Source organism: Ailuropoda melanoleuca, chromosome 11 (assembly GCF_002007445.2).
Source record: "Ailuropoda melanoleuca isolate Jingjing chromosome 11, ASM200744v2, whole genome shotgun sequence".
Taxonomy (NCBI): domain Eukaryota; kingdom Metazoa; phylum Chordata; class Mammalia; order Carnivora; family Ursidae; genus Ailuropoda; species Ailuropoda melanoleuca.
In genome coordinates, this window is record NC_048228.1 from 62,262,450 (window position 1) to 62,283,411 (window position 20,962).

Consider the following 20,962-nt stretch of genomic DNA (forward strand, 5'->3'; position numbering starts at 1 on the left):
TAGCTAATGTTAATTTTTAGGGAGTTCAAAGGATATTGTTCTATAATTATTGGAGCTAGAATTCCATTTTATTTAAAGAACCTGATGTATTATTTTATGAATTCATATAAAAACCTATAACATACATGAGAAATTCTCTCTCTGTTTATAGATATAGATATAGACATGTAGAGTTCATTTATATAATTTGACTGCCTATAAGTATCAACAGCAGTACTCAGTGTAATTAAAAATAGCAAATGAAGATAAGGGGTGACAGTTGAAAGTCGAAAGGAAATACTCTATGGTTCCAAACTAATGCTATTATTATGCCAACTCTATCCCATTTCCAATATTTGTTTTTAAATGAAATATTAGATAGTTTTAAGAAAAAAAAAGCAAATGATTTTTTTCAATGTTATGGTACTTTGTACAAACCTCTTGAACCTATTTAACTGTTCTCTGAATACTGTGGAATTGTGGCCCATGAGCTAGTAACTGTAATCACAGAGCAGTTTAACTAGAGTTCTGGGTTAATGTATGTAGAGGAATGCTATGAGAACTAGAAGTTATCAAGACAATCATTCTAAAGTAGAGTGTACCATTTGACGCCAATATTAAGCACAGATGACCGCTGGCTTCTAGTAAGTCATTCTTTACCAGGTCAATACCATCACTATTTTGACCAAGATGGTGCCATGTTAAAGTGGAGCTTTTAATAACGCCTACCTACCTTCTAACTCTTCAGGGTCTAGTTTATATCACATATTTGTGATATAAGGAACTTGGCACTTATTATTTTATTCCATTATCCTAATAAAATTACTGGGGTGACATCCCTGTTTTACAGATGACAGAGAGAAGCTGCCTAAGGTCATAGAGGTTTGCCTGGCTTCAAAGTCCAATTTCCTTCCCTATGTCACAGCAGTGAGCCCAAAAGTACATAGGGATAGCCACCTTGTGTCTGGGGCCTACCAGATGCCAGATTCTATTCTGTATTATCCCTAATCCTCACAAAGACACTGTGAAGTTCTTATTTCTGATCTTCTGTGTAGTACCTGAGGAAACTAATGATAAAAAAGGCCTGGAACTCACAAGTTTAAGTTAATTGGCTCTAAATTCCTTCATTTTATCAGCCAATTTTGGTCTCACTCCATTTTACCCTTTTCTGCCTTGCTATGATAGTTTGAAATGACTCCAACTCCTCTCTTTTCTGTATCCATGGTCCTTTGGATTGTGGTTCCTCAATCAAGAGATGGAGTCATTTTCTTCCTTTTTATGTCTGGGGTTGGCTATACGATTTGCTTTGGCCAATGAGACACAGCAAACATGACACAAGCAGAGTCTTGAAAATACTTGAGCTTTGGGACTTGTCTACCTATTGTTGGGAATCCTGTCACAATGGGAATGAGGCTGTGTTAGGCTGCTGGATGATGAGAGTCACATGACCATCATTACAGATGACATTAAGGTGACCACCAAGCATGTGACTGAGTTTCCTCCCCAGGAAAACCAACCAGCTTGCTAGCTACTAAACATCTAACTTCAGCCAAGTGAGTACACACAAAGTCAACCAACTCTAAGAACTATAGTAAACGTTTCTTGTTTTAAGCCACCAACTTTTGAAGTGTATTGTTACACTACCATACCCATGACTTGACCGTACTCTTCCTAAATCAGTCCAAGATCATGTCAGAAGAAATGAATTATATTAAAGTCACTAATGTGCTTAAACAGACCTCCATCTTTGATAGGAACAATGTTGCAGTAAGGATTAAATGTCTAAAAAAAATACATCAATTTAAAATTCATCTGTTCCTCATGATGAGGGATTATGTCATAAGCATCCAAGCAGCTGATAGATATATAAATTTTAGAGGCATTTCTGCTCCTTCCCCCTATATCTGTTCAGTCAAATGCCATGTTTCTTCAAAATATTTATCAGGCCCAGACGCCCAGGTACCTCAGTGGGTTGGGGACCCAACTCTTGATTTTGGCTCAGGTCATGATCTCGGGGTTGTGGGACTGAGCCCCAGGTTGGGGCTGTACTGACAGAGTCTGACTGATATTCTCTCTCCCTCTCCCTCTGCCTGCCCCCATGCTCACATGCAATCTCTAAATAAATAAATAAAGAGTTAAATAAATAAAATCTTAAAAAGAAATACTTCTCAGAGCCTGCCATTGTGGTGGACATACTTCGAACTAATTTACCAGTCATCTTTTACCTGGCTATTGAAACAGCCTCCCTCTGTTAATCTCGCCTCATCTACACTGACTTCAGAGATATTTTTTTCTTATATCAAGAAAATAATGTTATAATGCAAATCCTCACTAACTTAGAAAAACAATTTTTAAAAAAGATTTATTTATTTATTTGAGAGAGAGAGTGCAGGGGGAGGGGCAGCAGGAGAGGGAAAAAGAAACTCAAATCAGACTCCATGCTGAGTGCGGAGCCCTATATGGGGCTCTATCTGATGACCCTGAATCACGACCTGAGCTGAAACCAAGAGTTGGTCACTTAACCGATTACGTCACCCAGGTGACCCTAGAAAAACAATTTTTAAAAATTAAAAAGATTTCATGACCTTTTTTCCCCCAGGATAAAATACAAACTTCTTGTCATGTGATAGAGTGTCCTTCCCAATCTGCCTCATTACATCTTGTCAGTCTCCTCCTCTAGAACTACTCTCACTTTACCGTGCACCCAGCACATTTCCTTAAAAATGTCACAGCTTTCACAGATCCATGTTTTGGTTCATTCTGCCTATATTTCGTGGATTCCATTATCATCCCTGCTTCGTTTTCATCTTGAAAAAGAAGGCTACATCCTTCAGAACCTAGGTTGCCACCTTCACTTTCTGTTACTTAGACAGAAACCATTGTATGAGTTCCTAGTATGTGCCAAGCATAGACCAGTGGCTGGAGGAGAAAGGGAAATATGCATGCATAGTGTCTTAAATGTAATAACTGAGGCAAGCCCAGGGGACATTTGGAGAACAGACACATGCACTTTCCACCTCCATAGTGCATAGACAGGGAAGTTCTTACAGAGGAACCAAAGACAAAGCTGAGCCTTCAAACAGTGGTAGAAACTGACTGGGCAGAAAAGGTAAGAGATTCCTGGCCGAGGAAATAGAAAACATGCTTATATAAGGCAGACCTAATGACTTTTATTGCATCAAGTGATTAATACTGTTGAAGGTTTAAGAAAATATCCTCCATTATTTAAAACTTAAAAAAAAATTAACCTTAGAATATTTGATATTTATAAAAATAAAAAAAATGTCTATGTCACATCAACTTTGAACATTATAATACATTTTGAAAATAATAAGTATTTAAAAGTGGAAAGATAAATTCTGAATTTAGATTATGGAAAAATAAATGTTACTTCTAATTTTTATTTTGTAGGACTTGTTATTTTAAAAAATCTTTAAAGATGGCATCAATTAAAAATAAATAATTTTAATTTATATATTTTTAAAACTAAATGATCTTATTAATATTAAAGTGACTTTTAAAATGAAATATCACTTTGCAAGGAAATAAATCTGTCAATATGACCTAGTCTAAGGTATATTAATTTATTAAAAAAAAAGATAAAAGTAAATTCCAATAAAAAAAGTAATGGTTATCTGGTAATCTCTGAATCTAAGTTGGTTTTCAACTAGTCCTCCCCTCCCTATTTCTTATTTTGTTTTACAAATATTTCTCAGAACAGTATTTCATATTTTAGTTTATAAATAAGATTTCCTCTTTCTATTCTCAGATTCCTTGTACACTATGCCCTCCTCCCCACTTTTTAAACAGGCACTGCATGTAAAATATGTATTTACAACTATGTGTAATTTAATTAATTGTCTTCATCAAAAATAGTCAATAGAGTTTCTTTTTCTTTAAATAGTAATGATAATAATAATAATAATAATAATAATAATAATAATAATAATAAAGCAACAACTCACCTCTAACAGGCGGTCTTTCTAGTTCAGAGTCAAGGTGAATTGGCGGAGAGATGTATGATACCTGTCCATGATGTGCCTGCCCTGTGGACCCAAAAAAAAATGTTTAGCAGACATTGCAGTTATGTCTTTTTTACACTTTCTTATTTGTTTTCATGATGTCATATTGTCTTTTTTCACACTGATTTTTTTTTTTTAAGATTTTATTTATTTGACAGAGAGACAGCCAGCGAGAGAGGGAACACAGGCAAGGGGGAGTGGGAGAGGAAGAAGTAGGCTCCCAGAGGAGGAGCCTGATGCGGTGCTTGATCCCAGAAGTCTGGGATCATGCCCTGAGCCAAAGGCAGACGCTTAAGGACTGAGCCACCCAGGCGCCCTCCCCCCTTTTTTTAAGTAGGCTCCACACTCAACACAGAGCCCAAAGCAGCTTGAACTCACACCGGTGAGATTGAGAACTGAGCTGAGATCAAGAGTCAGATGCTTAATGACTGAGCCACCCAGGCGCCCCTTTTCACTCTGAATTAATTGTCATTATACCTCATAGACAAACACAGAAGCATTACGTATCATCCAAACATCAAGCAATTAAATCAGTCCTTCTTAAACTACTTATTTGTTATTATTAAATTACATATTTATTGTGGAATGACAGTTCTAAAAATTCAATGAAAATGATTTACAAGAAAAGTACAATGGAAGAAAAAAGACATAAACAATACAAGTCCACATTTTTTTACTGTCAGGTTAAACCGACAAGTACTCTATCAGTTTGCTATGTGTTTCTAAACACTTATTCTCAAATTTTTTTTGAAGATTTTATTTTTATTTATTTGACACAGAGAGAGACAGCCAGCGAGAGAGGGAACACAGCAGGGGGAGTGGGAGAGGAAGGAGCAGGCTCATAGTGGAGGAGGAGCCTGATGTTGGGCTTGATCCCAGAGCACTGGGATCACGCCCTGGGCTGAAGGCAGACGGTTAACGACTGAGCCACCCGGTGCCCCACACTTATTCTCAATTTATGCACTTATTCCATTGTCCCAAACCAGTAACATACAGTCTGCAGACTGGCATCAATGTCAAATAACTTTATAACTCTGGTTAATTTTTTTTATGATTTATGATTTGCTTCTATTCTTTGACTAGAAAACTACTCCTTCCTGCTTAGTGTATTTTATGGAAAAACAATAACTAGCCAGGATATAAAAAGTAGGTAGATGAATTCATTTTCTATTCATTGCAAACCATTCTGCCAGCTCGCACACTATGAGTAACATACTTTCTGTTTTATGAGGTAAGGTGTTGATTTGAAGGCCAAGATGCTGATTGGAAAAACTGCTGGCTTAAAAACAAAACAAAACAAATTCTAATGTTTAAAGTAGCTGTACTTTGTATTCTGATGATTCAGTAAGCAATTAGAATTTTCAGGCAAGAAAGCATAATCACGGAGTCAGTTCAATTTCTAAAGCTACTTTTTAAAACTATTTCCAAAAAAAAAAGGTTTGGGTAGAGGCGGAGGACCCACCAATTTCTTTCTACAATGGGAATATGCAGTTATATTTTACACATTTACTATAGCAATTTACAGGGTTGTTAATCTCTTTTCCTAAACAAGGAAAGTTAATGATACATAGATTATGATAACAGTTAGAGTAACCTTCCCGTTTCAAGTAATATTCGACTTGTAATAAACTCTGCTGATTCCTCTTATGAGGCACATTTCAAATAATTAATATGGCTCCCTGTTGATAGTAGCTGCTGTTGCTCCCAGCATTTTTCTAGCTAACAGCAGACACAGTGGAGACGTTGTAATATACAGAGCCCCTCATAATGGTAACTAAGAATATTGTGCATTCACTGGCCGTGTTTCAATGGAATACTAAAAGCACTATTATAAAAGAAGTAAGACAGTGATTTTGCACTTGTAGAAGTCCATGTGTAATGCAGCTTATTAAAAACTTTAAATTATCTTAATTATGAAAACGCCTAATGTTTACCTATGTAGCATACCTGATTACAAAATCACTCTTTATTTTTAAGGTCCTGTGTCATTACAAATGAATGGGTTTGAAACGTTTTTGATCATGTAAATGAAAATAAGAATCTTTCACTTTATATTGGTTCAGAATAATCTCAGCATGTAAAATAATATTGATTTCATGTCTAATCAAGGAACATGATTTTTACCACATAGAATAATTATCATGTATACATCATCTCCCTTTATGCAACCATGTCACTATGGGGGTGTAAAGGTAGGTACAATGCCAATATATTCATATTTTTTCAATCCAAGAAACAAGCAGAGGAGACTGAGAACTTGTTTAAGCACACGAAGCTAGTAAATAGCAAGGCCAGGGGCATATTGACTCCAAATCTGAAGAGTTTTCAAGTATATCAGGATATTTTTCACAAAGAAGATCTCCATATACTAAACCTGGAAAAAAAAAAGTGTATAGGTTCTAGTGATTAAAACCCTGACAAGTAACTGCTTGTGGAACTGCCTTCCTACATTTAATTTCACATAAAAAGTCCTTTTAAATGTCACATTTGCCTCTGTTCTTGGGCTAAGCACGTAGCTTCAAGAGGGNTTCAAGTATATCAGGATATTTTTCACAAAGAAGATCTCCATATACTAAACCTGGAAAAAAAAAAGCGTATAGGTTTTAGTGATTAAAACCCTGACAAGTAACTGCTTGTGGAACTGTCACCCCTACATTTAGTTTCACATAAAAAGTCCTTTTAAATGTCACATTTGCCTCTGTTCTTGGGCTAAGCACGTAGCTTCAAGAGGGCTCAACAGGGATACTTCAGGTAGCATGAGATCACAGTGTGTATGGGGGGGGGGACTGGAGATATCAAAGAGGCAGCAGAACGGGGTGAAGGTATTGACGGTCAAGTCCTGAACTTGGTTTGTCAACATGTCCATTCTCTCTCCAATGAGAACTCCAGCAAACTGCAGGATTAGCTACAGTGACAGGAATTGACAGACACTCTCAGTCTTAGAGGAATGTCAGAAATGCAGCTATAGATTTCAATTTGGTGACTGAGATTTCCCATCCACAGAATAAAAACTAGAAATCACCTAGGCTGCTGTTGATTAACAATATTAATCAAATACATAAAAAAAATCTGCTTCACTTTACATCAGTGGTACTCACACATTTGTCTCCACAAAAACATGTAAGAGGTAATAAACCCTGTTCTAATCTGTGGTTAACTAAGGCAGTGAATCTCAGGGAGATAATTGCTCTTCATCAGGGAGAGCTATAGTTTGAAAAAAAACTCCAATAGCTATCAAATATCCACCCCTCTCATTAAGAATTACTGCGAGATAATAGTAATAATAACAAACTGTGGCTAAAACTATAAATAACTTCTATGTATAATTCTCCTAGACATGGTGAACAATATTCAACCAAAAATGTGATCAGTTCAAAAAGAGCTTAGGAAGATAAAAAGCATGGCAAATGCATACTGTTTTTATTTTATTTTTTAAGCGGTATATATTTTTTAAAGATTCATGAGAGAGAAAGAGAGAGCGGGTGGCGGGGGNTCATTAAGAATTACTGCGAGATAATAGTAATAATAACAAACTGTGGCTAAAACTATAAATAACTTCTATGTATAATTCTCCTAGACATGGTGAACAATATTCAACCAAAAATGTGATCAGTTCAAAAAGAGCTTAGGAAGATAAAAAGCATGGCAAATGCATACNGTGTTTTTATTTTATTTTATTTTATTTTATTTTATTTTATTTTATTTTATTTTAAAAGATTTTATTTATTTATTCGACAGAGATAGAGACAGCCAGGGAGAGAGAGGGAACACAAGCAGGGGGAGTGGGAGAGGAAGAAGCAGGCTCACAGCAGAGGAGCCTGATGTGGGGCTCGATCCCATAACGCCAGGATCACGCCCAGAGCCGAAGGCAGATGCTTAACCGCTGTGCCACCCAGGAGCCCCCTTATTTTATTTTTTAAGCGGTATATATTTTTTAAAGATTCATGAGAGAGAAAGAGAGAGCGGGTGGCGGGGGAGGGGGGGGAGAGAATCTCCAGCAGACTCCCGGCTGAATGCAAAGCCTGAGGCATTGCTCTGTCTCATGACCCTGAGATCATGACCTGAGCCAAAAACAAGAGACGAATGCTCAATGGTCTGAGCCACCAAACACATACTGTTTTCAAAGTTTGACTACAAAAGTCCCCTGACTTTTAGACAGGGGACATACTTGCTCTCTCATTATCACTTTCTTTACCATGCTCTTCTGTCTTACGTTAGGCTTTCCTGGTCCTTATAACAGAAGCTTTATATATCCAAGTGTGAAATCTGCTGCTCCAATTTCTTCTTTACTTTTCCAAATTAAAAAGATACAGATTTATTTATTTCTCCTGAATTTTACTTTCCTTTTTCCCCCCCTGTATTTTAAAGCCAAAAAATCATACTGCAATTTTGATTAGATTTGCATTAATTATTTAAATTAATTTGGAGGATAACATTTNTTTCTTCACTTTTCCAAATTAAAAAGATACAGATTTATTTATTTCTCCTGAATTTTACTTTCCTTTCTCCCCCCCGTATTTTAAAGCCAAAAAATCATACTGCAATTTTGATTAGATTTGCATTAATTATTTAAATTAATTTGGAGGATAACATTTAAAATAGTTTGTCTTCATTTTCTTTTAAATGGATCTCCGCTTGTGAACTGTTGTTAAGTTGGAATAAATTAATTTTTGAAATTGTTTATATTTTGGTTATAAGAATATTTCACTGTTTAAGTATTTTATTTTCCCCATTTAAATAAAATTTTAAATTTTTCGTGATAACTTTCATGGAACTTTTTTGATGGCTACCGTTGGAATTATTAGTCACTGACTTTGACCCTCTTAGTTCCTTAGAGCTAGATATACCCACTGATACTAAAGTTTAGTCATTTTCTGTGATCTTTGTTTCTTATATGAAATATATTCCCAAGTTAAGTTTCATCCACATACTCTTTTATTTATTTTGTGCTGTAGAATTTAAATTTTAAAAATTGATTTTATAGGACATAAAATTTAGAAGACAGAGTTTTCTGGTGATGCTATTCACCTGTCAGTTTACCTTAAGTTCCNCTGTTTAAGTATTTTATTTTCCCCATTTAAATAAAATTTTAAATTTTTCGTGATAACTTTCATGGAACTTTTTTGATGGCTACCGTTGGAATTATTAGTCACTGACTTTGACCCTCTTAGTTCCTTAGAGCTAGATATACCCACTGATACTAAAGTTTAGTCATTTTCTGTGATCTTTGTTTCTTATATGAAATATATTCCCAAGTTAAGTTTCATCCACATACTCTTTTATTTATTTTGTGCTGTAGAATTTAAATTTTAAAAATTGATTTTATAGGACATAAAATTTAGAAGACAGAGTTTTCTGGTGATGCTATTCACCTGTCAGTTTACCTTAAGTTCCTACAAAGTATTTACCAAAGGAATAAACAATACTGAATGATAGGTTGCATAAAAGAATTAAAAGGGAGAGAGAGAAAAAGAAAAGCTCATGGTTTATTGTTAAGGAGTCAAGAAAAACAATGGCAGTAGAGAAATAGTTGGGTAGTTTACGAGATTTCATTCATTTCTAGTCTAGGTAAAATGATAAATTTGTGTGAAGATGTCATATAAATGTGTATATAGACATACATAAGTGATGTCATATATATGTGTATATACACATATATAAGTATATACATATGTGTGTATATATGTATATTTATGTGATAAATCTATATTGATATATNTATGTGTATATAGACATACATAAGTGATGTCATATATATGTGTATATACACGTATACACATATATAAGTATATACATATGTGTGTATATATGTATATTTATGTGATAAATCTATATTGATATATAATTTATATACTGAACAATTCACCCATTTAAAATATATAGTGGATTTTAGTATATTCATAAAGTTGTGCGACCACCACCATAATCAATGAGACCATTTTCAGTGCTACAAAAAGAAATCTCAAGCCCGTTATCAGTCACTCCTCATTTCCTCCCAACTCATCCCTGTCTTAGGCAACCACTCATTGACTCTCTGTCTTTACCTATTCTCTGTCTCTGCCTATTCTGAACATTTCATACAAATGANATCTATATTGATATATAATTTACATACCGAACAATTCACCCATTTAAAATATATAGTGGATTTTAGTATATTCATAAAGTTGTGCGACCACCACCATAATCAATGAGACCACTTTCAGTGCTACAAAAAGAAATCTCAAGCCCGTTATCAGTCACTCCTCATTTCCTCCCAACTCATCCCTGTCTTAGGCAACCACTCATTGACTCTCTGTCTTTACCTATTCTCCGTCTCTGCCTATTCTGAACATTTCATACAAATGAGTTACACAAGTATGTGGTCTTTTGTAATCCGCTTTGTTCATTCAATACAGTTTTCAAGGTTCACCCATGTGGTAGCATAAATCAGCACTTCATTCTTTTTTGTCATCAAATAATATTCCATGGTATAGACATATGACATTTTATTTAATCATTCATCAGTTCATGGACATTTGGAATCATTTTCACTTTTCCATTATTATGAATAATGCTGTTATGAACCTCTGTGCACAAATTTTTGTGTGGACATGTTTGCATTTTTCTTGAATATATATACCTAGGAGTGAAACCAGTGGGTCATACAGTAAATCTATGTGTAAATTTTTGAAGTCTGCCTTTCAAAGAGGCTCTACCCTTTTACTTCTCATTAGTAGTGCATGAAGGACAATATCATGGAAATGTTTTCCAATTTTTTTCTTTTACTTTTTTTTTTTTATAGGTGGTAGTGTAATTAATTCAGAGCTGATTGTACTTACTATTAAGATAACTATAAAACCTGGGAAGGGACCAATCTCCCCAAATGGATATAGAAAGATAAAACAGGATTTGAATCAGAAGTTGTACAGTTCACCTCCACTGTGAAACTAAGAAAAAAAAAAAAATGACCCAGCCAAAAAAAAAAAAAAAAANAAAGCAGCAGCTCACATTGTAAAATGAAAATGTGTGGACTATCCAGTGTCGGGTATGCCAAAGATGTAGAAATTTTAAGGGTGGTGGTCAACAGAACTCAGCACCACAGCAAAAACCCAAAGACCTTTATGCATTCTGGAAAAGCCATCAATTTTTTTATCTTCCATCTCTTTTTCGACTTTCATCTAATTTCTATTTTATCGAAGAATCCTGCACAATTTCTGTTAAAGGTCAAATATAGGAAAGACTTGACTACTAGCATTAGGTACAAGAAAAATTTTTTTTCTTTCTACTGTCAATACTTGCACAACAGAGCAGAGAAATAGATTTTTAGAAACACAGAACTTGGAGGGAGAAAGGCATTTGATAGCATTTAGTCCCAAATCCACATTTTAGAATGAGGAAACACATTTTGAGAAATTGGTGACTTTCCAAAGTCAAATCAAGGTGGTTGTTGTCAGGCTTGAGATCAGAGGACAGTAAGAAAGGGGATGCTTTTACAGCTAGCCTGCAAAAAAATAAACACACCCTCATCTTCTCTTAACTATCAAGCCTTCTTTCATAGGCCATAATTTTCAAGGTGTGTGGGACATCGTCTTTCAGGTGTGTTGAGAGGTTAAAAAGCTTGAGAACTATTTATTTATGAAATACATACATTTTTCCCCCATAAGGCTATGCCTAAGAAATAAAGGCAGTTTGTCGTAACAGATAAGATCATCCCCTGAAAACAGAATGATCTGTGTTGATATCTGGACTCCGCCACTGTTTAACCATATAACCATTAGTCATATAACTAATTAGCCAGCAACCATCCAGTTGTTTAACTTCGATGTGCTTCAATTTCCTCATTTGTATAATGGGGATTATAATAACACTTACCTCATAGGGGCGTATTGAAGGTTAAATGAACATATGCATGTGCAGTAATCAGAACAGTACTTGGTACAAAGTAAAGTACTTAGAATTTTTAGCTATCATCATCATCATTATTATTATTATTATTGTTGCAAATTCATTATTTAATTCATTAATTCATCAACCAATAGTAGCTGAGTACCTAACACATGATAAGCACCTTTCTANCAGTAAAGTACTTAGAATTTTTAGCTATCATCATCATCATCATTATTATTATCATTATTGTTGCAAATTCATTATTTAATTCATTAATTCATCAACCAATAGTAGCTGAGTACCTAACACATGATAAGCACCTTTCTAGCTACTTGGCATATATCACACAACAAAATAAATGATAATGCACAATCTTATGTAAGGGGAGACAGACTGTAAGCAATTAACAAAATCAATAGGTCAGTAATATTGCATGTACAAGATGAGAAGGGCAATGAAAACAAATTAGAACAGGCTAAAGGGAATCTGGAGTGTAAGAGGTAGGTTGCAATTTTAAACAAGATGATCAGGGAAGGCCTAATATCATTTCCATGAACATTTGAAGAGTTCATGAGAAGACAAGAGATAATATCTGAGTTCGATAAGAAACTGTTTAAAAAGATAAAAGTATAGATAAGGGCCCAAATCTAATTTTCATAATTAAGAATGAAAGAACACAATGTGCTGTATCAGATACTTTTTCCTCATGCATTTGTTTCAAATTTTACACATATTCATAGACATATTAATGCCATCACCAATGACCAATGATTAAAATAAGACATAAATAAGATATGGAGATATTTGGGAGATGAACACAACTTTCTTCCTTAAGCAAAAACATATTTATTACCATAAAGTCCCCATTGGTTTCTCCAGTTACACCATCTTTCAGCTCAAATTTCTCTCATTTTCTATATAGTGCTATAAACAAGTTTAATAGCTTATGGCCCTCTGGGCAGATTTCATGGCTTTCTTTTATTTGTTTGCTTTAAACTTTCAACTGCTGATCTTGATTATTTCCTTTGGAGGTATGACATTTCTCCTCCTTAAAAAAATAAAATAGATCTCATATTTTTGCTCCTGGGGTTTTAAATACTTTTATCATTTTCCTTTAGGAAAATGGTAGCAATTTACATCTCTGAACCTTGTCGTCCTATGACAACAATGATTTCATGTGGAATGTGGGAAACTNTATAACCTTTAGGATGGTAGCAATTTACATCTCTGAACCTTGTCGTCCTATGACAACAATGATTTCATGTGGAATGTGGGAAACTATACTAAATAAACTACGTTTAAGAATGGCATATGGAATTTTTCTAAGTTTTTCAAATACTCTGAAAGTAGCTAAGCCACCTTTCTCAAAGGAAAAAATAATAAAGTTTAATTTCTTGTTGAAAATAATCTCAGCTACTGATAAAAAATGTCAGGTCAGTATGTTGTTTGTGCTGATGGAAAACTGGGTGTGCCTAGCATTATAACAGCTTTCTTTTTTGTCTTAAAATCCCAGTCTGACTATAACCATCTGGCATTTATAAAGTCAGCTTTCAGGTAAAGATGTAAACACCAATCAAAAGTAATCATCAAAGAAAAGAGCTGTGAAGTTGCCAATTTGATACTTATCTTTTCACTCTGGCTTCCTTTTCCCCCTTCATCTTATTACTCATACTTATTTTCAGTGAATTTAGTAAAATATGAAGTAGCAGAGAAACAACTGCATGCTTGACTTATTGAAGATATAAAGTCATTGATGGAGGCACAAAGGTCACTGATGGCTTTCTCCCCAGTGGATATTATTTGCACACAGAAAACAGATGGAGTAATTTGAAGCAAAAGTAACTTTCTTGTTTGTGTGTATATGTGTGCATTTCATTCAGCAAATAATTTTTCAGTACTCATTCCCTTAGTGGCCAATCTTAACAATACCACATAAACAAGATAAGATGCTCCCTCCACAAAGAGACTTCAGTTTAGATGCAGGGTTAAACAACCATGGTGAAGTTTGATACGTACTTTGACAGAGATGAGAGAGAAGAGCATGACAAGAGCATCTAACTGAGGTAACTGAACTGAGGGAAGAACAGTACCTGGAGAATACAAGTGGTAGTCTAGTAAAAGCCAACAGCAGGCGTAGGGAAGTAGAAGGAACGTTACAAGTGGAAGCTTACAGATCATATGACTTAGAGGGATAGGAGACAGGGAACCACAGGTGGAAGGCAGGCAAAAAAAAAAGATGATTAAAAAACAATAAAAATGTTCAGAAATGTACCCCCCCAAAGGGCGCCTGGGTTGGTTAAGTGTGGACTCTTGGGTTTGGCTCAGTTCACTATCGTAGGCTCATGAGAGCGAGCCCCATGTCAGGCTCTGAGCTCAGTGTGAAGTCTGCTGAGATTCTCTCTCCCTCTGCCCTTGCTCCTCCCACTCATTCTTTCTCTCTCAAATAAGTAAGTAAATCTAAAAAATTAAAAAAAAAAAAGAAATGTACCTCCCCAAAAGAATAAATAATACATGCCTATTACCCAACTTTGACAATGGTCAATTCAGGGTGTATACTGTCTCATCTCTCTCCTTCAGTCCCGGAATGTTTTGAAGCAAATCCTGGACACAATATAATTTCACTTGTATATATTTTGAGTGTGTATTAATAAATTATAAGTGCTTTTAAAAAATAGCTGTAATATCATTATCATACTAAATATTAAGAAGCTATATTATGAAAAATCAATTTAATGTCAAATTCAGAAAAGCAATTGTCTGTAAGAAATCAACAAGTCTGAAAGAAATGAATTCTGTTAGTCTAAAATACATCCTATTGGTCCTAGTGTTGAAATTGTGTTGGACTGAGGAATGCTTTATACTTATGAAGAATTTCAGGTGTTCACAGATATAAAGGGGAATGTATTTTATAAAACCATACAAATACATTTCTCTCTTTCACAAGCGTAAAAAATGATTTGGTAGTTAAATGACAAACATTGAATTCTAGAAGCACCACTTCAAAAATTATTCCATGAAGTCTCAAAAACCTATTGTAGCCAGCATTACAACAATAAACCAAAAAAGAAAAAGAAAAAGAAATCAGGGCATTTATCTTCTCTGAATTTCTAGTTTTTTATAATCCTCCAAAAATAAACAGGAATGAGTATACTAAAAAAATGAAGATCATGTTAATAAAAATAGTTATTTTCTAAGAGCCTAATACTAAGAAGCACTATGTGAGGTAAATATTGTTTCCTATTTTTAAAATGTGAAATCTAAAGCTCAGTAAGGTTAAATGCACTTTCAAAGGTTATACAATAGTGTGTGTGGGAATCAGGTTTCAAATCCAGAGACCATGTTCTTACTCTATAGCTCACTGCCTTCATATCCTATAAATATACCAACGGGGGTGGAGAGAGAAGGCAAATATACTATAATTTCTGAAACGTTAGAAATTTTTAGTTCCCTATTTTCAGACTACCTAAAATTAAGTGTTTATATTACTAAAGGACTAAATCACAGAATAATCAGGATTATAAAATTACTTTTCTCAGACGATGAGCAAAACATTACACTCTCCTTAACAGGAGGGTAGGTATATTAGCCCTTTCCTGGCTTTTTTTCTTTCTTTCTTTTCTTTTCTTTTCTTTTTTTAATGGATGCCTTAAAAAAGGGTTAGGGTTCAGTAATACAGATCTCTTTGAATCACTGTGATTTCCAAACCTGGAAAAAAGATTTGAAGCAGACTTCAACCCTCTAAAATACACGCACACATCTTTCTTATTTTTTATCACCATTGTACTGAGCTCATATTTGTATATAGTAGAGTAAGAAGAAAATCTTTTACTATCCAAGCACTTAATATTTAGGCCTATAAAATTGAGGGTCTGAGTTTTCAGCGTGGGGAGCTGTGACAAGCTATATTAGAAAAGTCAGATTTTGAGGAACATAGGCAAACCTAATCAGCAGAACTGTGATGTTAGCATGAAGTCAGGGATCAGTAATTCCAATTGGTTAATTAATGAAGGACATACAAAAGGCTGTTTGTTCCTAAGCCTGTTTCACTGCCAGAACAATTCTGATTTAATTCTGAGTACCTGAATTAGAGTCACCTCCGATACATTTCTTATAGCTTGTGTTGGGTAGAATAATGGTTCCCCAAAGATGACCACTTCCTAATCCTCAGAATCTGTGACTGTTATCTTACGTGGCAGAAGGGATTTTGCAGATATGATTAAGGCTGAGATGGGAGATTATCCTAGCTAACTGTGTGAGTTCTTGAAAGTGGAAAAGGGAGGCAGAATATTAAGAGTGATACAATGGAAGAAAGACAAGCCAAGCCATGATGGCTTAGAAGAAAGAGGATGTGGACCAGAACAAAGGAATGATGGTTGCTTCTAGAAGCTTAAGCAGACAAGGATCCTTCCCAGAGTCTAGAAAAAGAACTGATTTTAGTCTGGTGAGACCTGTGTTGAAATTTGTTCTAGAAAAATGTAAGATGATAAATTTGCATTGTTTAAGATTCAAAGTTTGTGGTAGTTTGTTCCAATGTACAACTTAAGAACTGGCATTTATTTTAATTCTCAAAAATCCTATTAGTTAATGTATTGATTTTTTGAATAGATATTATACATACATGATACATATTCAACTGGGACAAAATGATAGCATCTAACCCACCTAATGACTTCCCACAGGCAAAATATCTTTCCAGTACTTTGTATATCTTCCTGGAGTTATTCTCTACCTTTATAACACACACACACACACACACACACACACACACACACTCACATGATCATATATATATTATTTATTTGAAATGTTGCCCAATCAAGCACACTGATATTCTGCCTTTTTGTCAAGCCTGCTCTAAAAGGTATTTTAGAGATTCAATTGTTTAACCACAATTTTCTAATGCATATAGACCCCTACACTGCATTATTAAGAATGCACCAATGGCGCAGAGTACATGACATTCTTTTAATCAGAAATAGAACATTTCATAAACCAATGTAATAACTTGATAATTGCAACTAAATGATAAGCATAAAACAAAACTGTATATAATGAGATGGTTAATCAGACAAAACAAAACATCAAAGCGATGGAATGGCTTCTTTAGATATTATCTAGCCCAACTGCTGTAATTTACAGAGGTGGAAATAGGCCCTGATAAGATACAGGACACACCTAAGGTCACCCTCTGTTTAAGGGCAGAGGCAGACATAGGATAATAGTCAGAAGACTCAGTTATGGGCTCTGTCCTCTATACTACACTGTCTCTTTATCCTTTTTTTTTTTTTAACAACAGTTTAAAATTCACAGCAAAATGAAGAGGAAGGTATAGTGCTTTGACATATATCCCCAGCCTCTCTGTACGTATAGCCATCATCAGCAACCCCCTTAAGATTGATACATTTGTTAACACCGATGAACCTACATTGACCGGTCGTAATCACCAAAGTCCATAGCTTACATTAGAGCTCATTTTTAGTGTTGTACATCCTATGGGTTTGAACAAATGAATAATGGCATATGTCCATCATTATGGTATCATTCAGAGCATTTTCAAAAATGCTCTGTCTTGCACCCATTCATCCCTCTTCTTCCTCCTTTATCTTTTTATTTTTACAATAGTAAACAGAGAAAGTGTAGAACCTTGCTGTGCTAACAAATAGGGCTAGGAATGCTGCAAAATGGGAAAATAAAGTTTTGTATAAAATAAGTCAATCTGCTATTTTGAAATTATCTAGGTCATAGATTTGCTGTGAGAACCTTATAAATATCTGTGTGACTCAAAACAGATATTCAGTAAATACTTATTATTATTATTATTATCATTAGTCTATAAGGAAGACACAAATAATCTTGATAACTGAAAGATAAAATCTCATTGGGTGACTTAGGAGAGGCTGGCAGAGAAATAAGCACAAGACGAATGCTGGCACTCAGTAAGACTAAAGTTATTTGTTATGTTTACTCTCATAATTCTCTTGTAATATTTGAAAATACGATTCACCATATTACAAAGTGCTTTTGAAGAGAGAAAAAAAGATGAGGTGTTTTCTTTGGTATTTTACTTAGGGTGAAAATTACATTAAAGGTATGCCCTTTAATGTAGGCCTACGAATTTCTTGAACCTATATTTTTACTTATATTCAATTCACTTATCAAAACAATATTGAAAGAAGATACCAATTATTTCATCTTTTTCAATATGCAGCCTAGGTATCAAATTCTGGGAAAACAGAAAGAGTGAAATAGGTTTTAGGCTCATTTTCTCTGTAATGAAAATTTATATGATGGTTAAAAATGTGTGTTCTCCAGAAATTATGTACTACATGGAAAAATGTAAATGGCAAGTATGTGTATACAACTGTAATTATATTTATATTCACATATATATGCACAAACGCCTTGGCTACTATCAAATTATTCTAGGATTTCTTAAACTTATTTTAACATTTGTTACAATTTTATAAGTAATAAAACTGAAACATCCTTTCACTTTTCTGATCCACCTTAATTGGAAAAGTAATCTAAATGTACGCATTTAGTGAAGGCTTTATAGAGGATGATTCAGATACAAAACTCTATGACGGGGCTGCCTGGGTGGCTCAAACCGGCTCTTGATTTTGGCTCCGGTCATGATCTCAGGGTCGTGAGACTGAGCCCTGAGTTGGGATCTGTACTGAGCAGAGACTGACTGAGATTCTCTCTCTCCCTCTCCCTCGGCTCCTCCCCCTGCTCATGCTCTTTCTCTCTAAAAATAAATAAATAAAATCTTAAACAAAAAGCAAAACAAAACAACAGCAACAACAAAAGAAACCTCTGTGAGGATTGGAGGCATATGAAGTACAGTTTCTATGTCTTCCCTATCACCCTAGGACCCACTCAAGTTTCTTGGACATTGTAAGAAACCAGTGCATTTCTGGTGAAATTTCATATTAGAGACATGAAAGAAATTAAGATGACTAGTAAAGTTGTTAAACTTCAAATCACAGACAAGGCAAACAGTAAAAATCTGGGAAATTTTCCTTCAAAACTGGAGACAAATTCACGCTGCAACCAACTTTGTTTAATTGACAAATGTTACGTATCTGGTAACTACATTAACTCTCTCAGCTGGTTCATTTCTAACAGAAAACATTCATGGGGTTTTTGAAAAGGTCTTTACCAAAGGAGACACATATCAATTCCTCAAATGCAGACTTCGGTTCAGTGTATTTACATAAAGTAGATCTTTTAGGAAATACTCTTTTATCGAGCATTTAAAGAAGAGCTAATAACTATTCTACCAAACATCTACTAATGTACTTTTATTGATTTTATTTCCCCAATAAAATAATTATTATGTAGACAGTAATGATATCATTATGATAAACTGTGAAAAACCTGGATAAACTGACACCATATTTTAATTATTTATCTGTATTTAAGAGAACTGAAAATAGTTGATGTTATTAAAGGAAAGACTGAATTTCTATGTTCAAGAGAAAGGGTTATGGCGCCTGAAAAGTGATATTAAAATTACTTCAAAGGAAAACTAGCAGGTGAAAATTTGCTTCTAGAACCACAGAAGCAAGCAGCAAGAGGAAAAATATAGACCAGGGTATTTACACAAAGAGGTTTGTTCCCTAGAGTACAGAGCCAGGAAGCTGCCCTGCTGTGTTTATGTTTTTAAAGTTCTGCTTCAAAGACTATCCCAGCATGCTAAGAAAAACATAAAATGTTAAATTTTCCTGTCCTTCCCGCTGATAGATCAGAAACATCAAGTAACACTAACTCAAACAGAGGAATGGTAAAGCATGTTAAAGGTCCCTGGAACAACGTTCATAGATGGATAGCAACAAAATGCTAACATCTCCTCTAGAGCCCCCAATTCCAAGGAAAGGTCCAAGATATGGAAAGTAGTGGCAGCCTGGATTCGACTGAACAAAAGTTATAAATGGAGAGGTATGATGATACAAGATCTTAGAGTAAAAGCTACTTATCATATGTTGCTCTCAAATGATGCCCATCAGGCATTTTTTCTCTTAGCTTCTAAGTCAGTTCAGAGAAGGCAAATTTACAAGAGGATTAGAATGAGACCTGTGGATACCAGTCATAGTAAATTAAATGTGCCTCAACTTACTTCGGAAAGGGCAGAAAAGTTCAAATATATTCATTATAAGTTCAGTGTTCAAATTTCTTTATATGTATAATGATATAATGAGACAAGATGATGAAGGATCAGAGGAGGTTTTTACAAGAATATATGTAAGGTTTTTGAAATTAACTGTTCTTCTAAAGAAAAGAGACAGGGGGACACTTATTTTCCCCACAATCAGGTCAGAATCTCTCCTTCCTTTTTATCAATCCATGAGATCTGGGAGAAATCTCTCAAGAAGACAGTCCAGCAGGACCTCCTAGCATGGTCAGTTAGTTGATTGAGATATATATGCCCCCAAATACCTGAATTCGGAAAATTCCACACAAAAGTATCGTATGCCTATGGTCACAAACATGGGGTAAGAATGACCCAGGCATAATAAGACCAGATTGGCACACAGAGAAATAAAAGGATCTGGATATTCTCTTAGGATGACGACAGTAAAATTTACCACCTAATTCTTTTCAATAAACTCTAAAATATATCATTGTATGGAGCGAAACTGCCTGTAGTGAAATTTTGACAACTCCCCTCTGTGTGCTAAAATGCTGTCAGCTGAAAAATCTGAACTCTTTGTGAAAATTGTTCATTTTTGACAGATTTATCCTACTTTTATGTTTGCAGTCTTAATCACAGGAATTAGAAAAATGTAGAATTTAGCTTTATACTCAAAGAACTGGAAGCTCTATTAGCATAATTTACAGGTACTAAGCATTTATATTATAGTTATCTATAAAAACCAAAAATTGTCATAGATGTGAAAATATTTATAAAGCAACAGAATTAAGTTTGATTGATTTTAAGACACTGTATGTGGATATGTATATGTACACACACACACACACACACACACACGCAGCCTGCTTCTGTTTCATTCCTTTGCTCACTGTTATTAAGTGCTTAAATAGGTTAGTCTTTGGTGGACTTGACAAGGCTTAGCTGAGATAGGTTTTAC

At 34.7% G+C, this 20,962-nt stretch overlaps 1 protein-coding gene across 15 annotated transcripts in view; it reads right to left on the bottom strand.

Moving 5' to 3' along the window:
* Nucleotides 1–20,962, bottom strand: part of ADGRL3 (adhesion G protein-coupled receptor L3) — an 815,688-nt gene that overhangs the window by 233,010 nt on the left and 561,716 nt on the right. For all 15 annotated transcript variants that reach the window (XM_034671746.1, XM_034671747.1, XM_034671744.1 and 12 more), the window contains one exon: nucleotides 3,945–4,025. In XM_034671746.1, the coding sequence (XP_034527637.1) occupies nucleotides 3,945–4,025 (81 nt within the window). The remainder of the gene's footprint in view (nucleotides 1–3,944; nucleotides 4,026–20,962) is intronic.